We start from the raw sequence: 24,149 nt of genomic DNA, 5'->3' as shown, positions 1-24,149 counted from the left end.
CTAGCTACTCAGGAAGCTGAGATCTGAGAACTGTGGCTCAAAGCCAGCCCGAGCAGGACAATCTATGAGACTCTAGTCTCCAATTGGCCACCCAAAAGCCAGAAGTAGAGGTGTGGTTTAAGTGGCATAGCACCAACCTTGAGAGAAAAAGCTAAGAAAGAGCATGAGGCCCTAAATTCTAGTCCCAGGAACACATGTATGAACACACACACACACACACACACACACACATACAGAGTAATAGAGTAAATGTGATCAAAATACATTGCACGCATGAATAGAAATGTCAGGATGAAAAACAAAAACAAAAAAAAAAGAAAAAGTAAAAAAAAAAAAAAGAAATGTCAGGATGAAACAAACCCCCTATTATATACAATTTATTATGAGACAATGTTTTTTGTTTTTGTCAGTCATGGGGCTTGAACTCTGGGCCTGGGCACTGTCCCTCAGCTCTTCAGCTCAAGGCTAGCGCTCTACCACTTGAGCCACAGCGCCACTTCTGGCTTTTTCTGCTTATGTGGTGCTGAGGAATCGAACCCAGGGCCTCATGCATGCGAGGCAAGCACTATCCCACTGAGCCACCTTCCCAGCCCACAGTGCCTATCTTAAACAGAACCCATCTTAAGGACACAGGCCTTAATCTGAGTGTATTGATTCTTGTGCCAGTCCTGGGGCTTGAACTCAGGGCCTAGGTGCTGTCCCTTAGCTTTTCCACTCTAGGCTGGTGCTCTACCACTTGAGCCACGCCTCCACATCTTGCTTTTTGCTGGTTCACTAGAATTAGGAATCCCACAGGCTCTCCTAGTTCAGTGTGTGCTGAGTGTATGGATTCTTTTATTCACTCAGCACACATTTCTGCCTCGACCACGACCAGGCTCTGGGCTTGAGTGCAAGTTCCCTTTCAACTGAATTCCATCATAGCTGGAAGTGTGACCTTGAAACTGTGACCTTGGAGCTGGCTTGACTTCTTTGTGCCTCCATGTGTTGTGTTTGTTGTCTGTTCCTGTGCTGTGGGCCATACTGCGATTTGTTTTGTTTTGATTTTTTGATTGGTCGTGGGGCTTGAACTCTGGGCCTGGGCATTGTCCCTGAGCTCTTCAGCTCAAAGCTACCGTTCTACCACTTTGAGCCACAGCTCCACTTCCAGTTTTCTGGTGGTTTATTGGTAATAAGAGTCCCACAGACTTTCCTGCCCAGGCTGGCTTTGAACTGGGATCCTCAGATCTCAGCCTCCTGAGTAGCTAGGATTACAGGTGTGAGCCACTGGCACCCGGCTAACTTTATTTTTTCAGATAGGGTTTTGAGTGTTTACCTGAGGGCTAGCCTCAGACCTCAATCCTCCTATCTTCACATCCTAAGTTAGCCGGGCCTACAGACCTGTGCCACCACACTCAGCTTGCTAGTTGAGGGGGTGAGAAGGGCTGAGAGCATGTCTCACTAACTTTCAGCCCAAGTTAGCCTAGAACCAAGATTCTCTTGATAACCCTGCTTCCCTAAGTAAGCTGGGATTACAGGTGTAAGCTACCTCACCCAGCCTATGCATATAAACACCTGTGTCCAAGAGTTGTGCGGAGCCTATTACTGGATGCATGCAGGTAGTAGAGGCTGGAAGAGCCTGAGTAGCAGGTGGCAGTAGACCTCACTGCCCGGATGGGTGGCCAAGGGAAAGCCACGGGGACATAGAGATGATGGACAACCAGGTCCTTGTGCGAACAGATGGGTGTTACAGTCTTGCCTACCTGAGCCTTGAACTCTGTTGTTCCAGAAGGCAGCATTGTGGGAGGAAGCTAACGGAGACCCGTTCTTCCTTCTCATGAGAAAGCAGTAGCCAGAAGAGAACCAAGGAGGCAGGGGTGGAGGAGGGTGCATTTCTAGTTGTGGATGGAGATCCAACTAAGGTCAGATGACTTTTTTCTTTTCTTTTCTTTTTGCCAGTCCTGAGCTTGAGCTCAGGCCTTGAGCAATGTCCCTGAGCCTTTTTTTTTTTTTTTTTTTTGCTCAAGGCTAATGCTTTACCACTTCAGCCGCTGTACCATGTTAGCTTTTGGGTGATTCATTGGAGATAAGAGTCTCATGGAGGGCTGGGAAAGTGGCTCAGTGGTAGAGTGCTTGCCTCGCATGCATGAAGCCTTGGGTTCAATTCCTCAGTACCACATACACAGAAAAAGCTGGAAGAGGCATCGTGGCTCAAGTAGTAGAGTGCTAGCCTTGAGCAAAAAGCAGCTTAGGGACAGTGCCCAAGCCCTGAGTTCAAGTCCCAGGACTGGCCAAAAGTCTCCTGGACTTTCCTTCCCAGGCTGACTTTGAACAGCCATCCTCAGATCTCAGCCTCCTGAGTAGCTAGGCTTACAGGTGTGAGCCACCGCAGCATGCAATCCTATATATTTTGATGAGCCCTAAGCCAATGGTTGGCATCTTTAGAAGAAGGGGGAAGAAAGCCAGGAGATCAGAGAAACTGAGGTAGGAGCAACGAATCTACAAGCCACCCTGCTTGGCTACTTTTCCCCATGACTGTGTGTACACTTAGCTACCCATGGAAATCGCTTCTTTGCATGTGGATATTCTACAGAATGGCTTTCTGTCTTGGTTGATGGAGATCTATTTTGTTTCATTTGGTGTTTGTTTTGTGCTGGTCCTGGGGCTTGAACTCAGGGCTGGGACATTGTTGTCCCTTTTGCCCAAAGCTGTGGCACTTACTTCTGGCCCAGGATCCTCCCCCTCGACCTTTCAAAGCAAGATCCTTCCTTCCAGGCCCTTTACCCAAGCCTTCACTGTGAGGAGAGCTGACTGCTGAGCATGTTCGGCCTCTGGCAAACCAGCATGACCGAATAGAAGGAGAATGAGAGAGCGAGGTGACCTCATTTCCTCGTTTCCTCCTTCCCTGTCCACAGCATTGCAAAACCCAAAGGGCTCTTAGATTTCCCATTGCCCAATGTCTTGCTGTGGAGAAGAGGAAACAGAAGCCCAGAGAGGGGAGGATACTCACCCAAAGTCACTCAGCAAGTGAGTGACAAGCCAGGGCCTACTCCATTCTGAATGCTCAGCCACTGACATTGTTTTTTTCTTTTTCTTTTTTGCCAGTCCTGGGGCTTGAACTCAGGGCCTAGGCACTGTCCCTGCTCTACCAGTTGAGCCATAGTGCCATTCTCAGCTTTTTCTGTGTTATGTGGTACTGAGGAATCGAACCCAGGGCTTCATGCATGCTAGGCAAGCACTCTACCACTGAGCCACCTTCCCCCCCCCCCCGCCCGGACTGATACTATTTTTCTGTCCAGCTCCTTTGGAGTCCTTCTGCCTGCTGGCTAACACAAATGCAGAGATGGTGTTTAGTGCTTTTGCCAACTCTTGAGCTGTCTCCAGAACTGGGACAGGCAAGCTCTGACAAAGACAAAAATAGGAAAGCCTCAGGAGGCTGAGATCTGAGGATTGCGGTTCACAAGCCAGCCCGGACAGAAAAGCCCATGCAATGCTGTTTGTGTGTGTGTACCATTACTAGAGGTTTTGTCCTCCAGACTAGTGCTCTACCACTTGAGCCACACTGGGACTTCCCGCTTTTTGGTGGTTAATTGCAGATAAAGAGTCTCACAGATTTTCCTGCTGGGACTGGCTTCAAATAGCAATCCTCACATTTCAGCCTCATGAGTAGCCAGGATGATAGCCATGAGCCCCCAGGGCTTCATGAGACCCTAATCTCCAAGTAACCAGCAAAAAAGTTGGACAATAGAGCTGTAGCTCAAAGGGTAGAGAGACAGTTTTGAGCAATACAGCTGAGGAACAGTGCCCAAGTCCTGAATTCCACCCCTAGTACTGTCATAAGAGAGAGAGAGAGAGAAAGAAAGGAAGAAAGAAAGAAAGAAAGAAAGAAAGAAAGAAAGAAAGAAAGAAAGAAAGAAAGAAAGAAAGAAAGAAAGCCGGGCACCAGTAGCTCATGCCTGTAATCCTAGCTACTCAGGAGGCTGAGATCTGAGGATCCCAGTTCAAAGCCAACCCAGGCAGGAAAGTCCATGAGACTCTGATCTCCAATGAACCACCAGAAAACCAGAAGTGGCACTGTGGCTCAAGTGGTAGAGCACTTGCCTTGAGCTGAAGAGTTCTGGGACAGTGCCCAGGCCCAGAGTTCAAGCCCCATGATGGACAGAAAAAGAAAGAAAGAGTGGAAAGTCATATTGGCAAGCCCAACATCTAAGCAGTGAGCCCTGCTCTGGAGGCCTGGGGCTCTGTGGGGCTCTGTGGGTGGACTGGCTGGGCAGATGTACCTGGGGTAGGATGTTTGAGGAAAATGGTCCTCCCCGCCCCCCACCCTGCCCAGGTACCTTTCATCCATCAGTGGATGGCTGCCTGCTTGCCTGATGCTCAAAAATAGGAGCCCCAGAGACCACATCCGCCCCCATTGTGCTGGGGGAAGGGTGGAGTGCAGGTGTTCAGAGAACCGTGGTTCTCCCCATTGGGCAGACTGGGAGCCAGGGTGACCCTAGATTGTGTCATGCATTCATAGAGGGTGCGATCGAATCAAATTCAGACCTTCCTTAGGCCAAACCAGTTCTGCCCATCTTCGAGATTAGGGAAGTCGAAGCCTGTATTTCCGGTCCTCTTATAATCCGTGTCTCTTGTATCTTAGGTATGAATGCTAAACATGTTCTCAACCACCGCCAGAGAGGCTCTGTCTTTCTTCCTGCCCCCCCCCACCCCTTTCCCCTCTCACCCCCTCTCCCCTCCAAAGTCTCCTCCTTTGGGCTCCACCCCTATCTCCTTCCTGCTTCTCCCTCAACCAATGGGGCCTGGGCTGTGATTGGTCAGTTGTGACTCTCTGGGTGCTGAGGCCCCGCCCAGGCCAAGTCCAGACATTGACGGGTCACCTTCTGCACAGAGTGTACCTGAATCCCTGGAGACTGCGGTCACCCCAGCCCCGCAGGCCCAGCCTCTGGGGGGGGGGGTGAATCTGGTATGTCCATGCCTGAGGGAAATGGAAAGAAATTGCTCCACGCCCTGCTGGGAATCTGTGTGTTTCTCAGGACTTGCTTCTTGGCAGCATTTGACACCTCCAGTCTATCTTTGCCTCCAGTATTTTAGGCTGATAACCTAGGGTTTGAACTCAGATCCTTTGCCCTGGCCAGGAAGGTGCTTTACCACTTGAGTCACATCTCCCGTCCTTTTTTTCCCTTTGCTTTAGTTATTTTCTTTCCAATAAGTGTGGGGAGACCAGCCTGGACTGCGATCTTCCTATTTATGTTTGTTTCCCTGATCGTTGGGATGACAGGTTAGCAATGACATGTTAGCTTTTTAGTGGAGATGGGGTCTCCCTATTTGCTCTCACTGGCCTCAAATCCTCCAGATCCCTGCTTCCTGAATAGCCGGGATTACAGGCAGAAGCCACTGTACTCAATTTGACCTCCTGATGTTCCATCTAGAAAGGAAGAGATGATATTGGAAATCGGTTTGCCTCTGGGGGTTTTTAATAACTTTTCCTCAGGCAAGATGAGTGGGTAGAGTTGTTTGGGCTTGTCAGACAAAGGAGGAGTTGGGTGAATGCTCCAGGGCCCTTCAATACTTCATTCAGTTCCTTAATTGAAACAAGAATGACTGGCCAAGCACCTCCAAAATACATGCCAGCCTTGAAGACCCACAAACAGCCATGTCTTGGAAGAAGGATCAGGTCTGGAGTCTGCATGAAAGGCTGAGGCTTCTTCAGGGCCCTCTCTCCTCCCCATCCCCACTTTCGTTCTAGAAAGATTCCCAAGGTGAAGAACTGCTGGACAGCTTCTCTCCACCTTGTTTCTGCTTCATTTGCTTGTTTCATAAGACTGTGAGATATATTTATTGATTGATTTATTATTGTCGGTTGTGGGGCTTGAACTCTGGGCCTAGGCACTGTCCCTTAGCTCTTCAGCTCAAGGCGAGCACTCTATCATTTGAGCCACAGTACCACTACTTCCAGCCTTTCTGTGTATATGGTGCTGAGGAATTGAACCCAGGGCTTCATGCATGCTAGGCAAGCACTCTACCACTAAGCCACATTCCCAGCCTCAATCCTTTGTTTCTTGAGTCCTGTTTACTTTGTCATATCTCCTTGCATGTTGGATTTAACATCCACATATTAGGGAAACCATGTGCCATTTGTCTCTCTGCTCTTGGCTTACCTTGCTCAAAATGATTTGCTCTAGGTCCATCCATTTCCCTGCGAATGCCGTTATTTTATCCTTTTTAATGGCTGCATAATATTCCATTGTATGTAGGTACCACACTTTTGGATCCATTCATCTGTCATGGGGCATCTGGGTTGTTTCCGTATCTTGGCTATTGTGAACAGGGCTGCAATGAACACATGAAACTCTTATCTCCAATTAACTACCAGAAAACCAGAAGTGGCGCTGTGGCTCTAGTGGTAGAGCACTAGCCTTGAGCTGAAGAGCTGAGGGACAGCGCCCAGGCCCAGAGTTCAAGCCCCATGACTGACAAAAAAAACAAACCAAAAAACATGTGAGCATGTTCTGAGGTTCTCATCAAACCCAATCTGAGCTTTTCTAGCTTCTCCATGACTCTGTGTGTGTGTGTGTGTGTGTGTGTGTGTACGTGTGTTCTTCTCAAAACTGGTACTCTGCCACTTGCGCCATACCTCCACTTCCAGCTTCTATTTTGCTGTTTCATTGGAGATAAGAGTCTCACAGACTTTCCTGCCCAGGCTGGCTTTGAACCATGATTCTCAAATCTCAGCCTTCCAAGTAGCTAGGATGACAGGCATGAGCCACACGTACCTCGTTCTGTGTTTTTTGTTTGTTTGTTTAAAGATCTGGGTCTTGACACCTTCCAGAATTCTCCAACTGAAACTCATCGCTGGGCCTCAGGATTATTATGCAGGGACTCGAAGGAGATCCTCCCACTTCACAGATGGGGAAACTGAGATTCAGAGAAGGGAAATGACCTTACCTCAAGTCACATGGAAAAGCTGACCCAGGTTTCTCAGGCCTGGATGCCTGCCAGCTCTTCAGATTACTCGTTTTTTTTTAAAATTTCCGGTGACTCAGGAAGCTGCAAACCCTCTTCAGAGCTCAGTCCGGATGCCCCGCCCCGCCCCACCCCACCCTGGGCTTTTTGTTTTTGTTTTTGGCCAGTCCTGGGTCCTGAGTTCAAACTCAGGGCCTAGGCACTGTTTCTCAGCTTCTTGGCCTCAAGGTTAGCACTCTACCCTTTGAGCTACAGCTCCAATTTCAGCTTTTTGGTTTGGTTTGATTTTGGTTTGGAAGTTAATTCGAGGTAAGAATCTTACAGACTTTCCTGCCCCGGCTGGCTTTGAACTCCAGTCCTCAGATCTCAGCCTCCTAAGTAGCTAGGTGGAGCCTTAAATGCCTAGCTCCTTTATATGCTTTAAAACACACACACACACACACACACACACACACACACACACACAAACATTGGGGCTGGGTAGGTGGCTCAGTGGGATAGTGCTTGCCTCGCATGCATAAGGCCCTGGGTTCGATTCCTCAGCACCACATAAGCAGAAAAAGCCGGAATTGGCACTGTGGTTCAAGTGGTAGAGTGCTAGCATTGAGCTGAAGAGCTGAGGGACACAGCCCAGGCCCAGAGTTCAAACCCCAAGAAACAACAACAACAAAAATAACAAACTTTGTTTGATTATTTGAGATAGGGTCTTGCTGTGTAGCTGAAGCTAGCCTTAAACATGTGATCCTCCTGTCTCAGCCTCCCAAGTATCAGGATTATAGCTGTATGTAGCCATGCCCAACTGTGACCATGTCTTTTTTTGTTTTTGTTTTTTAATGCCAGTAACTCAGTGCCCAGCCTAAGTACCCTCCTGAGCTTTTTTTTTTTTTTGTCAGTCGTGGGTCTTGAACTCTGGCCTTGGGCGCTGTCCCCGTGCTCTTCAGCTCAAGGCGAGCGCTCTACCACTTGAGCCACAGCGCCACTTCTGGTTTTCTAGTGGTTTTTATTGGAGATAAGAGTCTTATGGACTTTCCTGCCCGGGCTGGCTTTGAACCACAATCCTCAGACCTCAGCCTCCTGAGCAGTTAGGATGACAGGCCTGAGCCACCAGCGCCCAGCTCTCCCTGAGCTTTTTATGTTCAAGGCTAGCATGCTGCCACTTGAGCCACACCACCACTTCCAGCATTTTTTTGTTGGTTCATTGGAGATCAGAGGCTCACAGACTTTTCCTGTCCAGGCTGGCCTCAAATCGTGATCCTCAGATCTCAGCCTCCTCTGAGTAGCTAGCATCACAGGAGTGAGCCCAGCAGCGCCTGGCTTGTAAATCATGTCTGAAACCTCTTAGTGCCTCAGTTTCCTCACTTGTAATAACCAGAGGGCCTCACAGTGCTTTCTGAGAGGAGCTCAAAACCTTTTTGGAATCATCTAGTAAAATGACTAGATTCCTATTGACACCTGACAGGGCAGGAAGGGGGGGAGGGGGAAGCGGGGAGGGGAAGGGTTGAGGCTGGAATGCAAGCCTTCTTGCTCCTCTGAAAACATTACCTAGATTCAACAGGTCCCATGAGGGCCAGAGACAAGCATCTGCATTTATCTCCCTCCTTCTTTCAGTCCAGGGTAGAGGAGCTGGCTTAACCTCTCCTCCCAGAGCCTCCCCTCTCCTCCCTCCCAGCCACTGAGAAAATTTGGGGGTACCAGAGGCTCTCAGATTCCTTTACTTTGACACAGACTCACACTTGCCAGGCTCTGGTCCTAGCACTGTGGGGAGGAGGGGGAAGAGCAGATTATTCTAGACTTTTTTTTTTTTTTTGTCGGTTGTGGGGCTTGAACTCTGGGCCTGGGCGCTGTCCCTCAGCTCTTCAGCTCAAGGCGAGTGCTCTACCACTTGAGCTACAGTGCCACTTCCGGTTTTCTGGTGGTTTATTGGAGATAGGAGTCTCACGGTCTCTCCTGCCCGGGCTGGCTTTGAACCATGATCCTCACATCTCAGCCTCCTGAGTAGCTAGGATTACAGGCGTGAGCCACCAGCGCCCAGCTTCTAGGAGACTTTTGTTGTTGGTGGTGGTGGTGGTTGTGGGACTTGAACTCAGGGCCTGGGCGCTGTCCCTAAGCTCTTTTGTGCTCAAGGCTAGCGCTCTTACCGCTTGGAGTCATGGCGTCCCTTCCGGTTTTCTGGTGTGGTTCTTTAGAGATCAGAGTCTCACAGCTGGCTTGGAACTGTAATCCTCAGCTGTCGGCCTCCTGAGTAGCTGAGATTACAGGCGTGAGCCACTGCACCCAGCTTCCCCCCCCCCATCTTTAAGCTGAATATATTCACATTTCCTCAGATGTTTGTGTAGGAAGGAGTTTCTGGTGCATGCTGAATCCCAGTTTCCTGTCATTAAACAGAAGCCACCCTGTGACAGAGTTCAAGCCCAGAAAGTTCTAGCTTGAGCTGCCTCAGCACCCTATGACACTGAAGGGAACTTGGCTAGAAGCTGGGGTAGCCACAGGCCCGGAAGGAGGCTTGGTAACTGAATTAAGGGGTTTGGATGCAGAAGGTCCAGACACATTTAAGGAGAAGGAAGAGAGGGGCAAGGAGAATCCATGGAGGGAAGCTGGAAGCAAGCTGCATGGAGCTGGCCTCGAACTCCTGCTCCAGACATGTTCCCAGGCCACTAGGGATCACGTCAGCCAATGGCAGAGGCACACGGGCCCCGGCAGGGCCTCCCATCACCTTTGAACCCTCACCTCCTGGTCGTCTCCTTTCTTCCAGAGGCACCAAGAAGCCAGCCGGCCACCCCACCCAGAGCCACAGGAACTGAGTCCCCTTCACAAGGATGCGGGTGAGTGTGTAGCCAATCCCGCGGATACCCCCACCGACCGCAGGACCCATCCCATAATGAACAACATTGATAGTGCTACTTACAGAGCTCATGGAAGGGCTGGGAATGTGGCTCAGTGGTAGAGCGCTTGCCCAGCATGCATGAAGTCCTGGGTTCGATTCCTCAGCACCACATGCACAGAAAAAGCTGGAAGTAGTGCTGTGGTTCATGTGGTAGAGTGCTAGCCTTGAGCAAAAGAAGTTCAGGGACACCGCTCAGGCTCTGAGTTCCAACTCTAGGACTGACAAAATAAAGAGAGAGAGCTCATGAAAGCCGAGTTGTAGACACACTTGTAATCCTAGCTACTCAGGAAGCTGAGATATGAGGATCATGGTTCAAAGCCAGCCAGGGCAGGAAAGTCTCTAAGACTCTTCTCTCCAATGAACTTCAAAAAGTTGGAAATGGAGCTATAGCTCAAAGTGGTAGAGTATTAGCCTTGAGCACAAAAACAAAGGGATAGTGTCCTGGCCCTGAGTTTAAGCCCCAGGACTGATGGTAATAATAAAGATAATGATGATGATGATGATAAAGACCGGAGCACCAGTGGCTCATGCCTGTAATTCTAGCAACTTAGAAGGCCAAGATCTGAGGATCATGGTTCGATACCAGCCCAGGTAGGAAAGTCCGTGAGACTCTTACCTCCAATTAACTACCAGAAAACTGGAAGTGGATCTGTAGCTCAAAGTGGTCGAGTACTAGCCTTGAACTAAAAAGCTCAGGGACAGCAATCCAGGCCCTGAGTTCAAGCCCCACAACTGAAAATAAAAACAAAACGAACAAACCAACAAAATAGAATGGTTTTCTCCAAGACTCTGGTGCTCTACTGGGGAAGAAAAATGGAGCTTTGTTCTGGGTGTCCCTGAGCTGAGTACGAGAGTCTGAAGACTGGAGCAGCAGGTAGAGCAAATGTAGCCCAATCTCAAAAGAATGGTTGTGCTGGCTGCTTGCCCACCCTTGGCGCTACCTTATGATAGAAAGAACACCCCGCCCCTCAGGTGTTCTGTTACAGCCAAGAGGCCATGGGTGATAGAAGAGATGAACAAACTGAACCAGAATTGTGAGGTTCACCCATCTGCTATATAGCACAATTACTGAGGACATCAAAGAGACCAAGAGCCTAGGGACCCATCACTGATCACTGAGTGGGAGTGAAGAATCTGTATTATTTTTAGTAAGGTCATAAGTACTTTTATGGATGTGCATGTGCTGGTACCTACTGATGCTTAAACTCAGGGCCTTGTGCATTTTTTTTCTTACCAGTCCTGGGGCTTGAACTCAGGGCCTGGACTTCTTTTGTTTAAAGCTAGTGCTCTACCACTTGAGCCACTTCCAGGTTTTTATGCGTATGAGGTACTGAGGAATCGAACCTGGGGCTTCATGTATAGTAGGCAAGCACTCTACCACTAAGCCATATTCCCAGCCCTGGCCTCATGCTCTTATTGGCCTTTTCTGCTCATTTCTTTTTTTTGTTTTTGTTTTTATGTTGGTCGTGGGGCTTGAACTCTGGGCCTGGGCACTGTCCCAGAACTCTTCAGCTCAAGGCAAGTGCTCTACCACTTGAACCACAGCACCACTTCTGGTTTTCTGGTGGTTCATTGGAGATAAGAATCTAATAGACTTTCCTGTCTAAGCTGGCTTTGAACTGTGATCCTCAGGTCTCAGCCTCCTGAGTAGCTAGGATTACAGGCATGAGCCTCTGGTGCCCAGCTTTTCTGCTCATTTCTGTGTTGCTCTATCACTTAAGCTACACCTCTGACTTTTTGGTAGTTAATTGGAGCTGAGAGTCCCACAGACTTTACTGTCTGGGCTGTCTTCAAACTTTGATGGTCAGATCTCAGCCTTCTGAGAGGCTAGGATTACAAGCATGAGCCTCCAGCACCTGAGTCATTATCTGGATTTAGTTACTACTGTTTTCTGATTGATAGCATAATCTCATTAGTGCAATTATTACCCCCAGTGTCACACATTAGCAGCTCTTGTGGCATACAGCTGGGCATGTCATAGACTCCTTTAGTCTCCATCACTAGGGTCCAACTTGAAGTTTCTCTAAGCCAAGGATATACTTCCAGAAGTGGTCTCCTTCTTGGGCACAGACAGCTCCTGCCTTCAGCTGGGAGATGGCAAAGGTCAGGGGAGGCATAAGAGGTATTCATAGGCCTTCTGTGGCCCTAAAGTATGCATCATAGGTATATTTGGGTGCGCATGCACACCAACGCTGTGGCTTGAACTCAGGGCCTAGTCATATTCTTGCTTTGCTTTTGCACAGCTTTTTGCTAGTTAATTGGAGCTAAGCTTTTTCTGCCCAGGCTTTGACCCATGATCCTCAAATCTCAGCCTCCTGAATAGCTAGGAATCCAGACATGTGCTACCTGTTTTTACGTTCTTATCTCCAGCCACAACTGTCCAGCTGTGTGTGTCGGAGGAAGTCCAACAGCATGAGGCGGACATAGCCAGAATTCTCCAGCAGCATGAAGAAGAGAAGACGAAATGGGCTCAACAGGTAAAGGCCCCTCAATCCCTGGCCAGCTACTTTCCTCTGAGAATTCCAGAGGAGACCCGACTTTGAATTTTGCTGTAAGCATCACTAACCCCTTTTTCCAAGAAGAATTGAATTCTTTTATTTATTTATTTATTTATTGGTGCCAGTCCTGGGGCTTGAACTCAGAGCCTGGGCACTGTCCCTGAGCTCTTCAGCTCAAGGATAGTACTGTACCACTTGAGCCACAGCGCCACTTCCAGTTCTCTGGTGGTTAATTGGGGATAAGAGTCTCACGGACTTTCCTGCCTGGGCTGGATTTGACTGTGATCCTCAGATCTCAGCCTCCTGAGTCGCTAGGATGACAGGCGTGAGCCCTTGTACCCGGCTGTGAGACTCTTTATTTCCAGTGAATCAGTCTGCCTCAACTGAAGTCTTCCCCTCTCTCTGGCCATCTTTCCCCTCATTGAAGGAGGATGGGGGGGGGGGAGGCATTGATCATCAAGCTCTGTATCAGGTGGGGTGTGACACAATGGCTGCCAGGTGCTGTGCAAATCTCCTAAGTCTTACTCCTACTCTGGATGCTTTGCCCCTAGGTAGAGAAGGAGAGGGAGCTAGAGCTTCAAAAGAGGCTGGATGAGCAGCGAAGTGCCATGGAGGAAAAGCATGAAGAAGACCTGCAAGGTAAGGGTAGAGCCCTCTCCCGGGGAGGCCCCGCCTCCTGTGCTACCTGCTGTGGTTACCTGGTCACCTGGGCTATCCTGTGACCCTCTTCTCCCCCTACAAGCAGTCAGCTTTGCCAAACCTGGAGTGTATGTACAGAGTCCTTGGCTCTAAAAGGATGATGGAATTTTCCTTTGGAGTATGACTGTATGAAGGAAGGAAGGAAGGAAGGAGAGCAGAGGAGAGAAAGAGAGAAGGAAGGAATTACATGGTCTTGTGCTATAGTCCAAGCTGTCTTTGAACCTGCATTCCTCCTGCTTCAGCCTCCTGAATGCTGGGATTACAGGTGTGTGTCACTGGGTGGCCGCATGATTTGCTTCATCTTATTAGAAAGAGTTTTTCTTTTGGGGGGGGTTGTTGTTCCCCAGAGAGTGCATTTATAATTTCAGAAATTTAGATATGATCTTAGAAACAGGAAGTCTGCTATAATTTGAATTTATACCATAATTCAAAAGTTTAAGTATGCTAGGCACTGGTGGCTCACACCTGTAATCCTAGCTGCTCTGGAGGCTGAGATCTGAGGATCACAGTTCAAATCCAGCCTGGGCAGGAAAGTCCATGAGACTCTTATCTCCAATGAACTACCGGAAAGCTGGAAGTGGCACTGTGGCTCAAGTGGTAGAATACTCGCCTTGAGATGAAGAGCTCAGGGACAGCGCCCAGGCCCAGAGTTCAAGCCCCCAAAACAACAAACAAACAAACAAATAAATAAAGTATATTTTCTCCATTACTTTTTTGTGTGTGTCCTGGGGCTTGAACTCAGGGCCTGGGCACTGTCACTGAGCTTTTGCTCAAGGATAGCACTCTACCACTTGAGCCACAGAGCCACTTCTGGCCTTTTCTGTTTACAGGGTACTAAGGAATTGAACCCAGGGCTTCATGCATACTAGGCAAGCACTCTACCACTAAGCCACATTCCCAGCCATCCATTATGTCTTAAAAACAAACAATTTGAAAGATCCCGCCAGGTAACTTCAAAAGATGTATCACTACTGGGCACAGTGGCTCAAGGCTGTAATCCTAGCTACTCAGGAGGCTGAGATCTGAGGTTTGTGTTCAAAGCTAGCCTGGGCAGAAAAGTCTTCATGAGACTCTAATCTCCAATTAACCACTCAAAAATCGAAATGGCACTATGGTTGTTCCTCTTCCTCTTTCTTCCCCTCCTTCTTAAAATACTTGAATTTGAGCTCAAGACCTTATACTTGAGAGGCAGGTGCTCTACCACTTGGTCCACTCCTGGAGTCTAGCATTTTGCTGGTTAATTGGAGATCGAGTCTAGAGAACTTTTCTGTCCCAGCTGGCTTTTGTTGTTATTATTGATGGTCATGGGGCCTGAACTCGGCCTGGGCGCTGTCTCTCAGCTCTTCAGCACAAGGCTAGCACTCTACCACTTGAGCCACAGCGCCACTTCCGGCTTTTTCTGCTTATGTGGTGCTGAGGAATTGAACCCAGGGCCTTATGCATGCTAGGCTAGCACTCTACCACTGAGCCATCTTCCTAGTCCATCTTCTCCAGTTGGCTTTGAAACTTAATTCTCCAGAGCTTAGCCTCCTGAGCAGCAAGAATTACAGAAATGAGCCACCCTGTCTGGGTTTGGCTTTGAACTCTTGACCCTCCTAGCCTCACAGGTGTGAACCACCACACCTGCTCCATTGTGGTTTTGATTTGCAGTTCTCTAATGACTCAGTTGTTAAGCATCTTTTTTTAACAAGCTTGTTGGGAATTTGTATAGCTTCTTTTGGGATGGGATAGAGAGATGATACATGGATGATAAATAGATGATAGATAGAGATAATATTGAAATCAACCTTGAAAATGCTATATTGATTTTTCCTCCTCATCATTTGGTTGATCTTTCCTCAGAAATCACTTTTCTAAAAACACACTTGTGGCCCATGCTGGTGGCTCACACCTGTAATCCTAGCTACTCTGGAGGCTAAGATCTGAGGATCGCAGTTCAAAGCCAGCCAGGGCAGGAAAGTCCATGAAACACTTATCTCCAAGAAACTACTCAGAAAAAGCCCGAAGTGGTGCTGTGGCTCAAGTGGTAGAACACTAACTGGCTTTGAGCAAAATAAGCTCAGGGACAAAACCAAAGAAATAAACAAACAAACCCACAAATGTGCTTATGATCATTTTGTAGAGATTTCCAACAGGCAACAAAAAGGATTAACATGCTATTCTTTTCTTTTAAATTGTATCAAACTTGTTTCCAAGTATGTGGCCACAAGCGTGCTAATAAAGGCAAGCCTTCTAAGCCACACCTCACCCCTTCTTGAGTCCTGTGAGTCTAAATGTTTACATTTTAGCTATTATGAATAGCATTGTATTTCACATGAGATCAAGTCCCTGAAACTAATTAGAACAGAGGTCTGAACTATTAGAAGAATCTTGAAACATATTGCCACATGAGCACAAAACATTTTGAAATAGAACTGAAATCCTTACTGGGACCTTGAAGGACTGTATTTTAATTACTAATACATCCTGTTGAAACTGCTGATCAGCCTGGTGCTGGTGGCTCATGCCTGTCATCCTAGCTACTTAGGAGGTTGAGATCTGAGGATCGAGGTTTGAAGCCAGCCCAGGCAAGAAAGTTCATGAGACTCTTACCTCCAATGAACCACACACACACATACACACACACACACACACACACACACCAGAAGTGTGTGGAATAGATGAATGAAATCATAGCTTGGAATAACCTTTGTTATCTTTTCTAGGTTTTGTTTTTATTTTCTATGGCTCAATTATGTCACCAGGAAATTGATTTTCTATGTACAGCATTATTTATATAGTCAGCCATCCTTGCAATCAGGATCTAAAACAGTTGACCGTGCCCCCAAATTTTTGCTGCTTGTTTTGGCTGATGCTCTATGGCTTGAGCTATATCTCCAGATTGACATTTTGCTGGTCATTTTGGAGATGGAACCTCACAAACTTTTCTGCCAAGGCTGGCATCTTACCATGATCCTCTGGATCTCAGACTCCTGAGTAGGTCGAATGACAGGCTTGAGCCACCAGCACCTGGCTCATAAATATGACTTTTTATATTGGCTTCTTTTTCTCAGGTGATGCATCTGAGATTCAAGTTGTTGTCTAGCGCAGTGATGGACTGTTTCTCATTGCTGTGTATTTACTCACTTGCTTAGTGCAGTTCTTTGGAAGAGTTCCCAGCTTGAGGTGATTAGGAATAGAGCTATTCTAGTTTGTAATGTACAAGTTTGTGTGTGGACATTAATGTTCATTTCTCTGGGAAAAACACATAGCAGAGAATAACTCATGTAATACGGCATGGATATCTTCTTAAAAAACAACTGAATCACCAGGTGCTGGTGGCTCATGCCTGTAATCCTAGCTACTCAGGAGGCTGAGAGTTGAAGGATTGTGGTTCAAAGCCAGCCAGCAGGCAGGAAAGTCCGTGAAACTCTGATCTCCAGGGAACCACCAGAAAACCAGAAGTGGTGCTGTGGCTCAAGTGGTAGAGTGCTAGCCTTGAGCTGAAGAGCTCAGGGACAGTACCCAGGCCCAGAGTTCAAGCCCCATGACCAAGCAATAAATAAATAAATAAATAAATAACGGAATCATTTTCCAGAGTGTCTACTGCCTAACACCAGCAAGGATAAATCTCTTCACTCTGCCAACTTTGTTTTATTGTTGTAGTTGTTGAGTGTGTGTGTGTGTGTGTGTAGGTCCTGGAGCTTGAACTCAGGGCCTGAGCACTGTCCCTTACCTTTTTTTGCTCAAGGCTAGCACTCAACCACTTAAGCCACAGTACCACTTCCAGTCTTGCTGGTTAATTGGAAATAAAGAGTCTCACGTACTTTCCTGCCTGGGCTTGCTTTAAACCACAACCCTCAGATCTCAGCCTTCTGAGTGGCTAGGTCTATACCAGTACCTGGCTCCATAAGCTTTTGTGTGTGTGTGTGTGTGTGCACGTGCGCGTGCGTGCATATGTGCACGTGCATGTGCTTCCAGTACTACAGATTGAACTCCTCTCACTTTCAGGTACTGTTTTGTTGTTGTTGTTTTTCAGATAAAGTAACACTTATTCCCTGGCTGGCTTTGGATTATGATCTTTCTACCTCCATCTCCTAAATATCTGGGATAACAGACCTCAACCACCACATCAGGCTTATTGCTAGAAATGGAGGCTCTACCTTTTTTGTTTTTTTACCCTCATCTTGAACCTTGATTCTCCCATCTCTACCTCCTGTATAGCTGGGATTGCAGGCATGTGCCACCACACTAAGCTAATACTTGGGATATTTTTTTTTTTGGCACAGCTTCTAAAACAAGCCTAGGAGATCAAAAGGTTGATATGACTGTGCCTGATTCCTGGTCCTTAGGGATCCTTTTCTAGTCCTTAGGGAACTTTCCAGAAGGCTTGGGAGGAAAAGAACCTGAGCTTATGGAGGTCTCCTTTCCCCTACAGTCCTCCGGGCCTCCTATGAGAAGGAGAAAGAAGCCTTTACCCACTCCTTCCAGGAGGCCAAAGCTGCCCTTCAGGTGAGAAAGGCTGGGCCATAGCCGTGTCCGGTGTGGGTAGGGAAGAATGGAAGGGAATCCAGGTAAAGCTGATGGCCTTGGGGAATGAGGGGCCTTCCATGTGTTCAAGCCCCTGGCCGTGGGGACCTCATGTTAGCTTGTAAGGACATGAGCTTTGCCATCAGGTTGGCCTACAGACCCAAGGACTGCTGGTAGATGCCCAGTGCTTTGTGAAAGCATAAAAGCAGATGCAGCTGGGCGCCAGTGGCTCATGCCTGTAATCCTAGCTACTCAGGAGGCTGAGATCTGAGTGGTTCAAAGCCAGCCTGGGCAAGAAAGTAGTCCATGAGACTCTTATCTCCAATAAACCACAAGAAAACCGGAAGTGCCACTGTGGCTCAAGTGGTAAAGTGTTCACCTTGAGCTGAAGAGCTGAAGGACAGCGCCCAAGCCCAGAGTTCAAGCCCCATGAGTGACAATAAAAAGCAGATGCTTAACCCAATGTGCCTGCTCCGCAGAGAATTGGAGTGAGGTGGGGATCCGAACTGGGGCTTGACAGATGGATTAGAAATCTCAGGACAGGCAGGGTCTGCTGAGGAGATGAATGCACTTTGTACAAAAAGCATGGTAGAGGGGTTGGGAAGGTGGCATGCTTTGCATGCATGAGGCCCTGGGTTCGATTCCTCAGCACCACATAAGCAGAAAAAGCCAGAAGTGATGCCATGATTCAAATGGTAGAGCCCTAGCCTTGAGCTGAAGAGTTGGGGGACAGCGCCCAGGCCCAGAGTTTAGGCCCCACAACTGACCAAAAAAAGCCTGGTGGAGGCTGGGCTCTGGAGGTTCACGCCAATAATCTTGGCTACTCAGGAGGCTGAGATCTGAAGATTACCATTCAAAGCCAGCCAGCCTGGGTAGAAAAGTCCATAAGACTTATTTTCAATTAGCCAGGAAAAGTCAGAAATGTTAGTGTGGTTCAAGGGGTAGAGCACTACTGTGGAGTCCAAAAGCTAAGGGGTAAGCACGGAGGGCCCTGAAATCAAACCCCAGTACCAGCATTAAACAAACAAAAAAACAAAAAAACAAAACCATGCACCTTGCTTTAGGCAGTGACCTGTTTGGCCGCTGTTAGCAGCAGACACTGGCAAAGTTCACTGGGTCTGGCATGGAAGGGCTTTGAATGCCAGGCTAACACTGGCCTTTGCGCACCAAGACCCCATCCTCCTAAGGATCTAGGGGACCTTCAGAGGTAGGGTTGGGATGTTTGACTCTGGTTGAAGTGAGGGCAAACCTGAATGGTTGTGTAGGGTAGACCAGATGCACTGAAATGTGTTTTTCCGTGCTGTCCACCTTGATGAACCAGGCTCTGGCCACTTCCCTCCTCCTGTCTCCTTCTCCAGGACACCATAGCCAGACTAACCTCACAGCTGGAGGCCTTTCAGGCCAAGATGAAGAGGGTAGAGGAGTCCATTCTAAGCCGGGACTATAAGAAGTACATCCAGGTAGGGGGTTGAATAAACCTGCAGGCCTGTCCTCCTTGGAGATCCTGGGAAGTCAAGTCTTCCTTGAAGTCCAAGCTTCCACCTGTTATTCTGGCCTTCCCAGGGGCTTAGAAGCAAGATGGTCCTCGTTCTGTTGGAGGGGGAGGGGGTAAAGGAGTAGATACGGCTCAGAGAGAGGCATGTGAGCTAGGAATAGTCACAGCTTCTCTTGGTTCAGACAGAAACTAAGCACAAATAGCAAACCTACCGCTTAGCTTGGACTAAGCAGCTGAGCTACAGAGTCCTCACTGTGACGATGCCAGGGCCTACTTAAAGGACTTTGGGAACCGAAAGCATAGTAACTGGGCGTGGTGGCTCACGCCTGTAATCCCAGCTACTCAGGAAGCTGAGTATCTCGATTTGAAACCAACTTAATGGAAAAATCTGTGAGATGGTGAGACTCTTATCTCCAAAAAAACCGAAAAAAAAATGTGGAGCTGTGGCTCAAGTAATAGAGCACCACTCTTGAATGAAAAAAACTAAGTGATAGCACCCAGGCCCTGAGTATAAGCCTTAGTACCAGCACACACACACACACACACATCCACAATGGCAAAGCATAGTGAGGAAGATTACTTGTATGCATCCAACACTATGGAAGGATGGCCATGCCCTTTGTCTACCTGCCGGCCTTATGAGGTCCCTCTGTGTCTCTGTCTAGGATTATGGGAGCCCCAGCCCATTCTGGGAACAAGAGGTGGAGAGCTTGCACTTTGTCATCGAGATGAAGAATGAGCGGATTCATGAGCTAGACAAGCGGCTGATGCTCATGGAAACAGTGGTCTGTGGCTGGGAGTGAGTGGCTGGGGGGAGGGGCTGGGGGAGGGGGATGAACATCTCCTTTGTAAAGTGTGTAGAGTGGCCCCGAGCTGGGTCCACAGCAACCTGAAACTGCCAACCGAGCCATGCAGAGCATCTAAGCTGATCTGTGACTGGTGTGGGTCAGGCAGTCAGAAGCCACCTTGTCATCTAGATCCAGAGCTTTCCTTGGCTGCTCCTGCCATGCTGAGGGAGGGGGCCTGACCCCGCTAATCTGGGGCAGCTAGCGGGTGACATATGAGAGGCAGAGACTGAGGAAAGAGGTGAGGTTGAAAGACCAAGCAGGTATAGGGGGCTGAGGGCACTGAGGATCTGGTGACTTTGTCTCCAGGAGAACAAAGTTCTCAGCACCCAAGGGTAGAATCCAAACAGATTGTGTCACTGTGGATGGAGTCTTCTGCTCTGCTGCTGTGTGCCATAGAACTTCAAACGATCTCCAATGTTCCCCATAAGGTGTGTGTGTGTGTGTGTGTGTGTGTGTGTGTCTGTGTGTGTGTGTGTGTGTGTGTGTGTGTGTGTGTGTGTTGTTCGGTTTTTGGCTTTTTGTGTTTTGTGTTCTTTATTTCTTTCTTTATTTTTGGGTCCGGTCGTGGGGCCTGAACTCTGGGCCGGGGTGCTGTCCCTCAGCTCTTCAGTTCAACGCTAGCACTCTACCACCTGAGCCACAGCATCACTTCCGGTTTTTTTTTTCATTTTGCTTATGTGGTGCTGAGGAATCGAACCCAGGGCCTCGAGCATGCAGGCAAGCACTCTACCACTGAGCCACCTTCCCAGCCACTTGTGTTTTCTTTATTTTTTTTCCTTTCTTCCTTCCTTTCTTTCTTTTTTTCTTCCTTCCTTCCTTGTCAGTTGTATGGCTTGAACTCAAGGCCTGGGTGCTGTCCCTGAGATTTTGTGCTCAAGGGTAGTACTCTATCACTTACAGCCACAGCTCTACTTCCAGTTTTCTGATGTTTATTTGGAGATCAGAGTCTCATGGACTTTCCTGCCTCAGGCTTGACTCTAACCACAATCCTCAGATCTCAGCCTCCTGAGTAACTAGGATTACAGGCATGAGCACCTGATTCTCTCTCTCTCTCTCTCTCTCTCTCTCTGTCTGTATGTCTGTATGTGCTGATACTAGGGCTTAAACTAAGGGCTTTAATCACTTCTTTCCTTTTTTGTTCAGGATTTATGTCCTACCACTTGAGCCACAGCTCCACTTCTGGCTTTTTGCTGGTTAATTGGAAATAAGAATCCGAAGGCCTTTTCTGCCCTGGGAGGCTTTGAATCACAATCCTCAGATCTCAGCCTCCTGAGTAAGCTAGGATTACAGGCAGGAGCCACCAACACCTTAAAAAAATTTTTTTTCTCCTATAACGAAACGAAAAGTTTGCAGTCATAATAACTCTTTAGTTTTCTTTTTAGGTTATCTGAATTCTCCATGAAATGTAACATCTAGTCTAGGAGGAATTTTGTGTCCAGGGCCCACAGATAAAAAGAGAGGTGTCGCACACACTGTGCTATGGGGGTTGAATAGCTTTCTGAGCTCATGCTGGTTTGTTGCAGAAAGAAAAAAATCTGATGTTAGAAGAAAAAATCACCACTCTGCAGCAAGAGAATGAAGATCTCCACGTCCGAGCTCGGAACCAGGCAATGGTGTCAAGGTAGCTGCCATTCCAAACCCCACCTCCACCCCTGATCTTCCTCCCCACCCCCCACCTCTGTTGCCAAAATCTCCAGCTGGGAGTATCTCAGAAGGGTCAGAGATAACAGAAGGGACCAGGTCTTTCTAAGACCTAACATAATGCCAGTCACTGGTGGCTCACGCTTGTAATCCTAGCTACTCAGGAGGCTGAGATCTGAGGATCACAGTTTAAAGCCAGCCCAGGCAGGAAAACCATGAGACTCATATCTCCAGTTAACCATCAGAAATCCAGAAGTGACTCTATGGCTCAAGTTGTAGAGCTCTCACCTTGAGCTGAAAAGCTCAGAGACAGCATCCAGGCCCAGAGTTCAAGCCCCATGACTGACCAAAAAAAAAAAAAAAAAGCTAGCTAACCTGAAAGAGTTAGTTAGTGCTTGTTCCAGAATTTGAATGGCATCCAAGCAAAAAGGGGGAGGGATTCTGGAGAAATCTCAGGAAGACTTTTAAGGGAACCCTCTCCTATCCCTCATACCCAGTATACAACCCCGAACTTGTCTATCTCCACAGGCAGCTCTCAGAAGATCTGCTTCTAGCCCACCAGGCCCTGGAGGAAGAGACACGGATCAGGCGACAACTAGAACAAGAGAAGGAGGAGCTGGTGTACCGGGTTCTGGGGGCTGATGCGCCATCTACCTACCCCCGGGCCTCTGTTACCCCCACAGAAATCTCCTTCCTCGCCACCTAGCAGGCAGGCCATGATACCTGTGGCCATGCAACTTCCTTCCAAAGAGAAGACAGTGGGGCCTGTCAGCTTTTTTCTCAGGAAGGAGTGGGACAGGGTGTACAGGGGAATCTGGGAATAAGCATACCCAAGGAGCCTTGGGAGCCTGGGGTCACAGGAAACCACCTCTGGGGGGAGCTCATCCAGTTGTCCCAGGGAACAAGCAAGAAGAGCCTTTTCCTCCCAGCCCCCTCTCGCTGCCCAAATCAGGTCGTTCTGAAGTCAACCCTGCACCTGACAAAGAGGCGACAACCCCAGCTCCAGCTTGTCAGCTTGGCTGTCTATGTGCCAGCTTGTCAGTTTCCTCTCAGCCTCAGTTTACCCCTGCTCTAAGAGAGTTGAGGTTGACTGTCCAATGACTCAAGTCACTCCAGGATCTTCTGAAGATCAGCCTGGGAGTGAGAGGGGGGAGTTCCACATCCTGGGCCTCAGAATAGAAAGGTGAGTGACAGAGAGGCCGTCCCTTGCAGCCATTCCAGCCTGGAACCACTCTGGATGCCAGATTGGTCAGCTCAGGGGGCAGTAGCCACGCCCCCACTGCCTGCGCCAGGTCTGGATTGGCCCCCAACCTTCTGACTCCTCCAGTCTTAGTGACAGCTGGACTCAGGGGCCACATTAGTGGGATGGAGAACTCTCAACAGGCTGAGCTGAAATCTCATCTTTGTGCAGATAAGGAGAGCAGAGTACAGACTCTACCAAGTCAAGACCAGGGCCTCCTCTGCCCTACTGGTCTTCTCCCTCTGCTTATTTTCTTCCAGGCCCTGGGAAGGTCAATCTGACCTAGTCTTTGTCCACCTTACTCCACCTACCAGCCTGCCCTGTAGTCTTTGTCCTACCCTTATTCAGTGCCTTCTTCTCCTCCAGCCACCTGACCTCAGGGCCCTGGACCCTGGGCTCTCAGCTTCTCTCCATCAGTGAATAGGGATGGTGGCAGTGGCTGACCTCTCAGTCTGTGGATTTCAGATCCTTCTCAGGAACTTCAGGTCAGCTGGAGACTGTAATTACCCTTCCTCCTGCCCAGAGCATTGTCATCCATGGTGGCTCACGCCTGTAATCCTAGCTACTCAGGAAGCTGAGATCTGAGGATCGGGGTTTACAGCCAGCCCAGGAAGAAAGTTGTGGAGACTCTGACGTCCAATTAACCAGCAAAAAAGACAGAAATAAGGGTTGGGAATGTGGCTTAGTGGTCCAGTGCTTACCTAGCATGCATGAAGCCCTAGGTTCGATTCCTCAGCACCACATAAACAGAAAAATATGGAAGTGGCACCGTGGCTCAAGTGGTAGAGTGCTAGCCTTGAGCAAAAAGCTCAGGAACAGTGCTTAGGCCCTGAGTTCAAGCCACAGAACTCCAGAATGCTTGGCCACAATAATTCTGAGCTTCCACCTAAACAAAAAAAAAAGATAGAACTAGAAATGTGGCTAAAGTGGTAGAGCACCAGCTTTGAGCAAAAGAACTCAGCACCCCGGCCCTGAGTTTCAAGCCTTAGTACCAGCACACACACACACACACACACACACACACGTTAAATTCATTTAAGACTTGCTGGGCTTCTCTGGACCTTTCAAATGCTCATGTGCTTTGCAGATTTTCAAAAAGAGAACAAATTGGCCAAGCTGCTACTCTCCCGCTCCTACCCCACCATCGAAGCACTTCAGGCTACAGAGCAAAGTTTAGACAGCATCCTTTTCATTGAGAAAGGCAGAGCTGGCAAAGGGGCAACTGTAGCAAGCTGGGGTTTCCTTCATGTACCCTGTGGTGAGTGGGGTAGAGATAAACTGTGGCCATACCCTTACTCGCTATGGAACTTGGAAGAATGAGTGGCATCTTATTTATTTGGTGTCTTGTTTTCCTGAAAGAGGGAAAGGAGTGGGTTTTCAGTGAGGACCTTGC

At 48.4% G+C, this 24,149-nt stretch overlaps 1 protein-coding gene across 1 annotated transcript in view; it reads left to right on the top strand.

Moving 5' to 3' along the window:
- Ccdc69 (coiled-coil domain containing 69) overlaps nt 1-23,362 on the top strand; it is a 38,568-nt gene extending 15,206 nt beyond the window's left edge. Inside the window, exons 3-11 of the mRNA XM_013033787.1 lie at nt 2,892-3,003; nt 9,695-9,764; nt 12,197-12,303; nt 12,876-12,963; nt 17,441-17,514; nt 18,891-18,992; nt 19,693-19,812; nt 21,399-21,496; nt 22,045-23,362. Coding sequence (XP_012889241.1) covers nt 2,892-3,003; nt 9,695-9,764; nt 12,197-12,303; nt 12,876-12,963; nt 17,441-17,514; nt 18,891-18,992; nt 19,693-19,812; nt 21,399-21,496; nt 22,045-22,222 — 949 coding nt within the window. The 3' untranslated portion in view covers nt 22,223-23,362. The remainder of the gene's footprint in view (nt 1-2,891; nt 3,004-9,694; nt 9,765-12,196; nt 12,304-12,875; nt 12,964-17,440; nt 17,515-18,890; nt 18,993-19,692; nt 19,813-21,398; nt 21,497-22,044) is intronic.
- Nucleotides 23,363-24,149: the final 787 nt, after the last annotated feature.

This window comes from Dipodomys ordii, unplaced genomic scaffold (genome assembly GCF_000151885.1).
Source record: "Dipodomys ordii isolate 6190 unplaced genomic scaffold, Dord_2.0 Scaffold177, whole genome shotgun sequence".
NCBI lineage: Eukaryota > Metazoa > Chordata > Mammalia > Rodentia > Heteromyidae > Dipodomys > Dipodomys ordii.
Note: the sequence above shows the minus strand (reverse complement) of the source record. Positions and strands in the feature narration are given on the sequence as shown.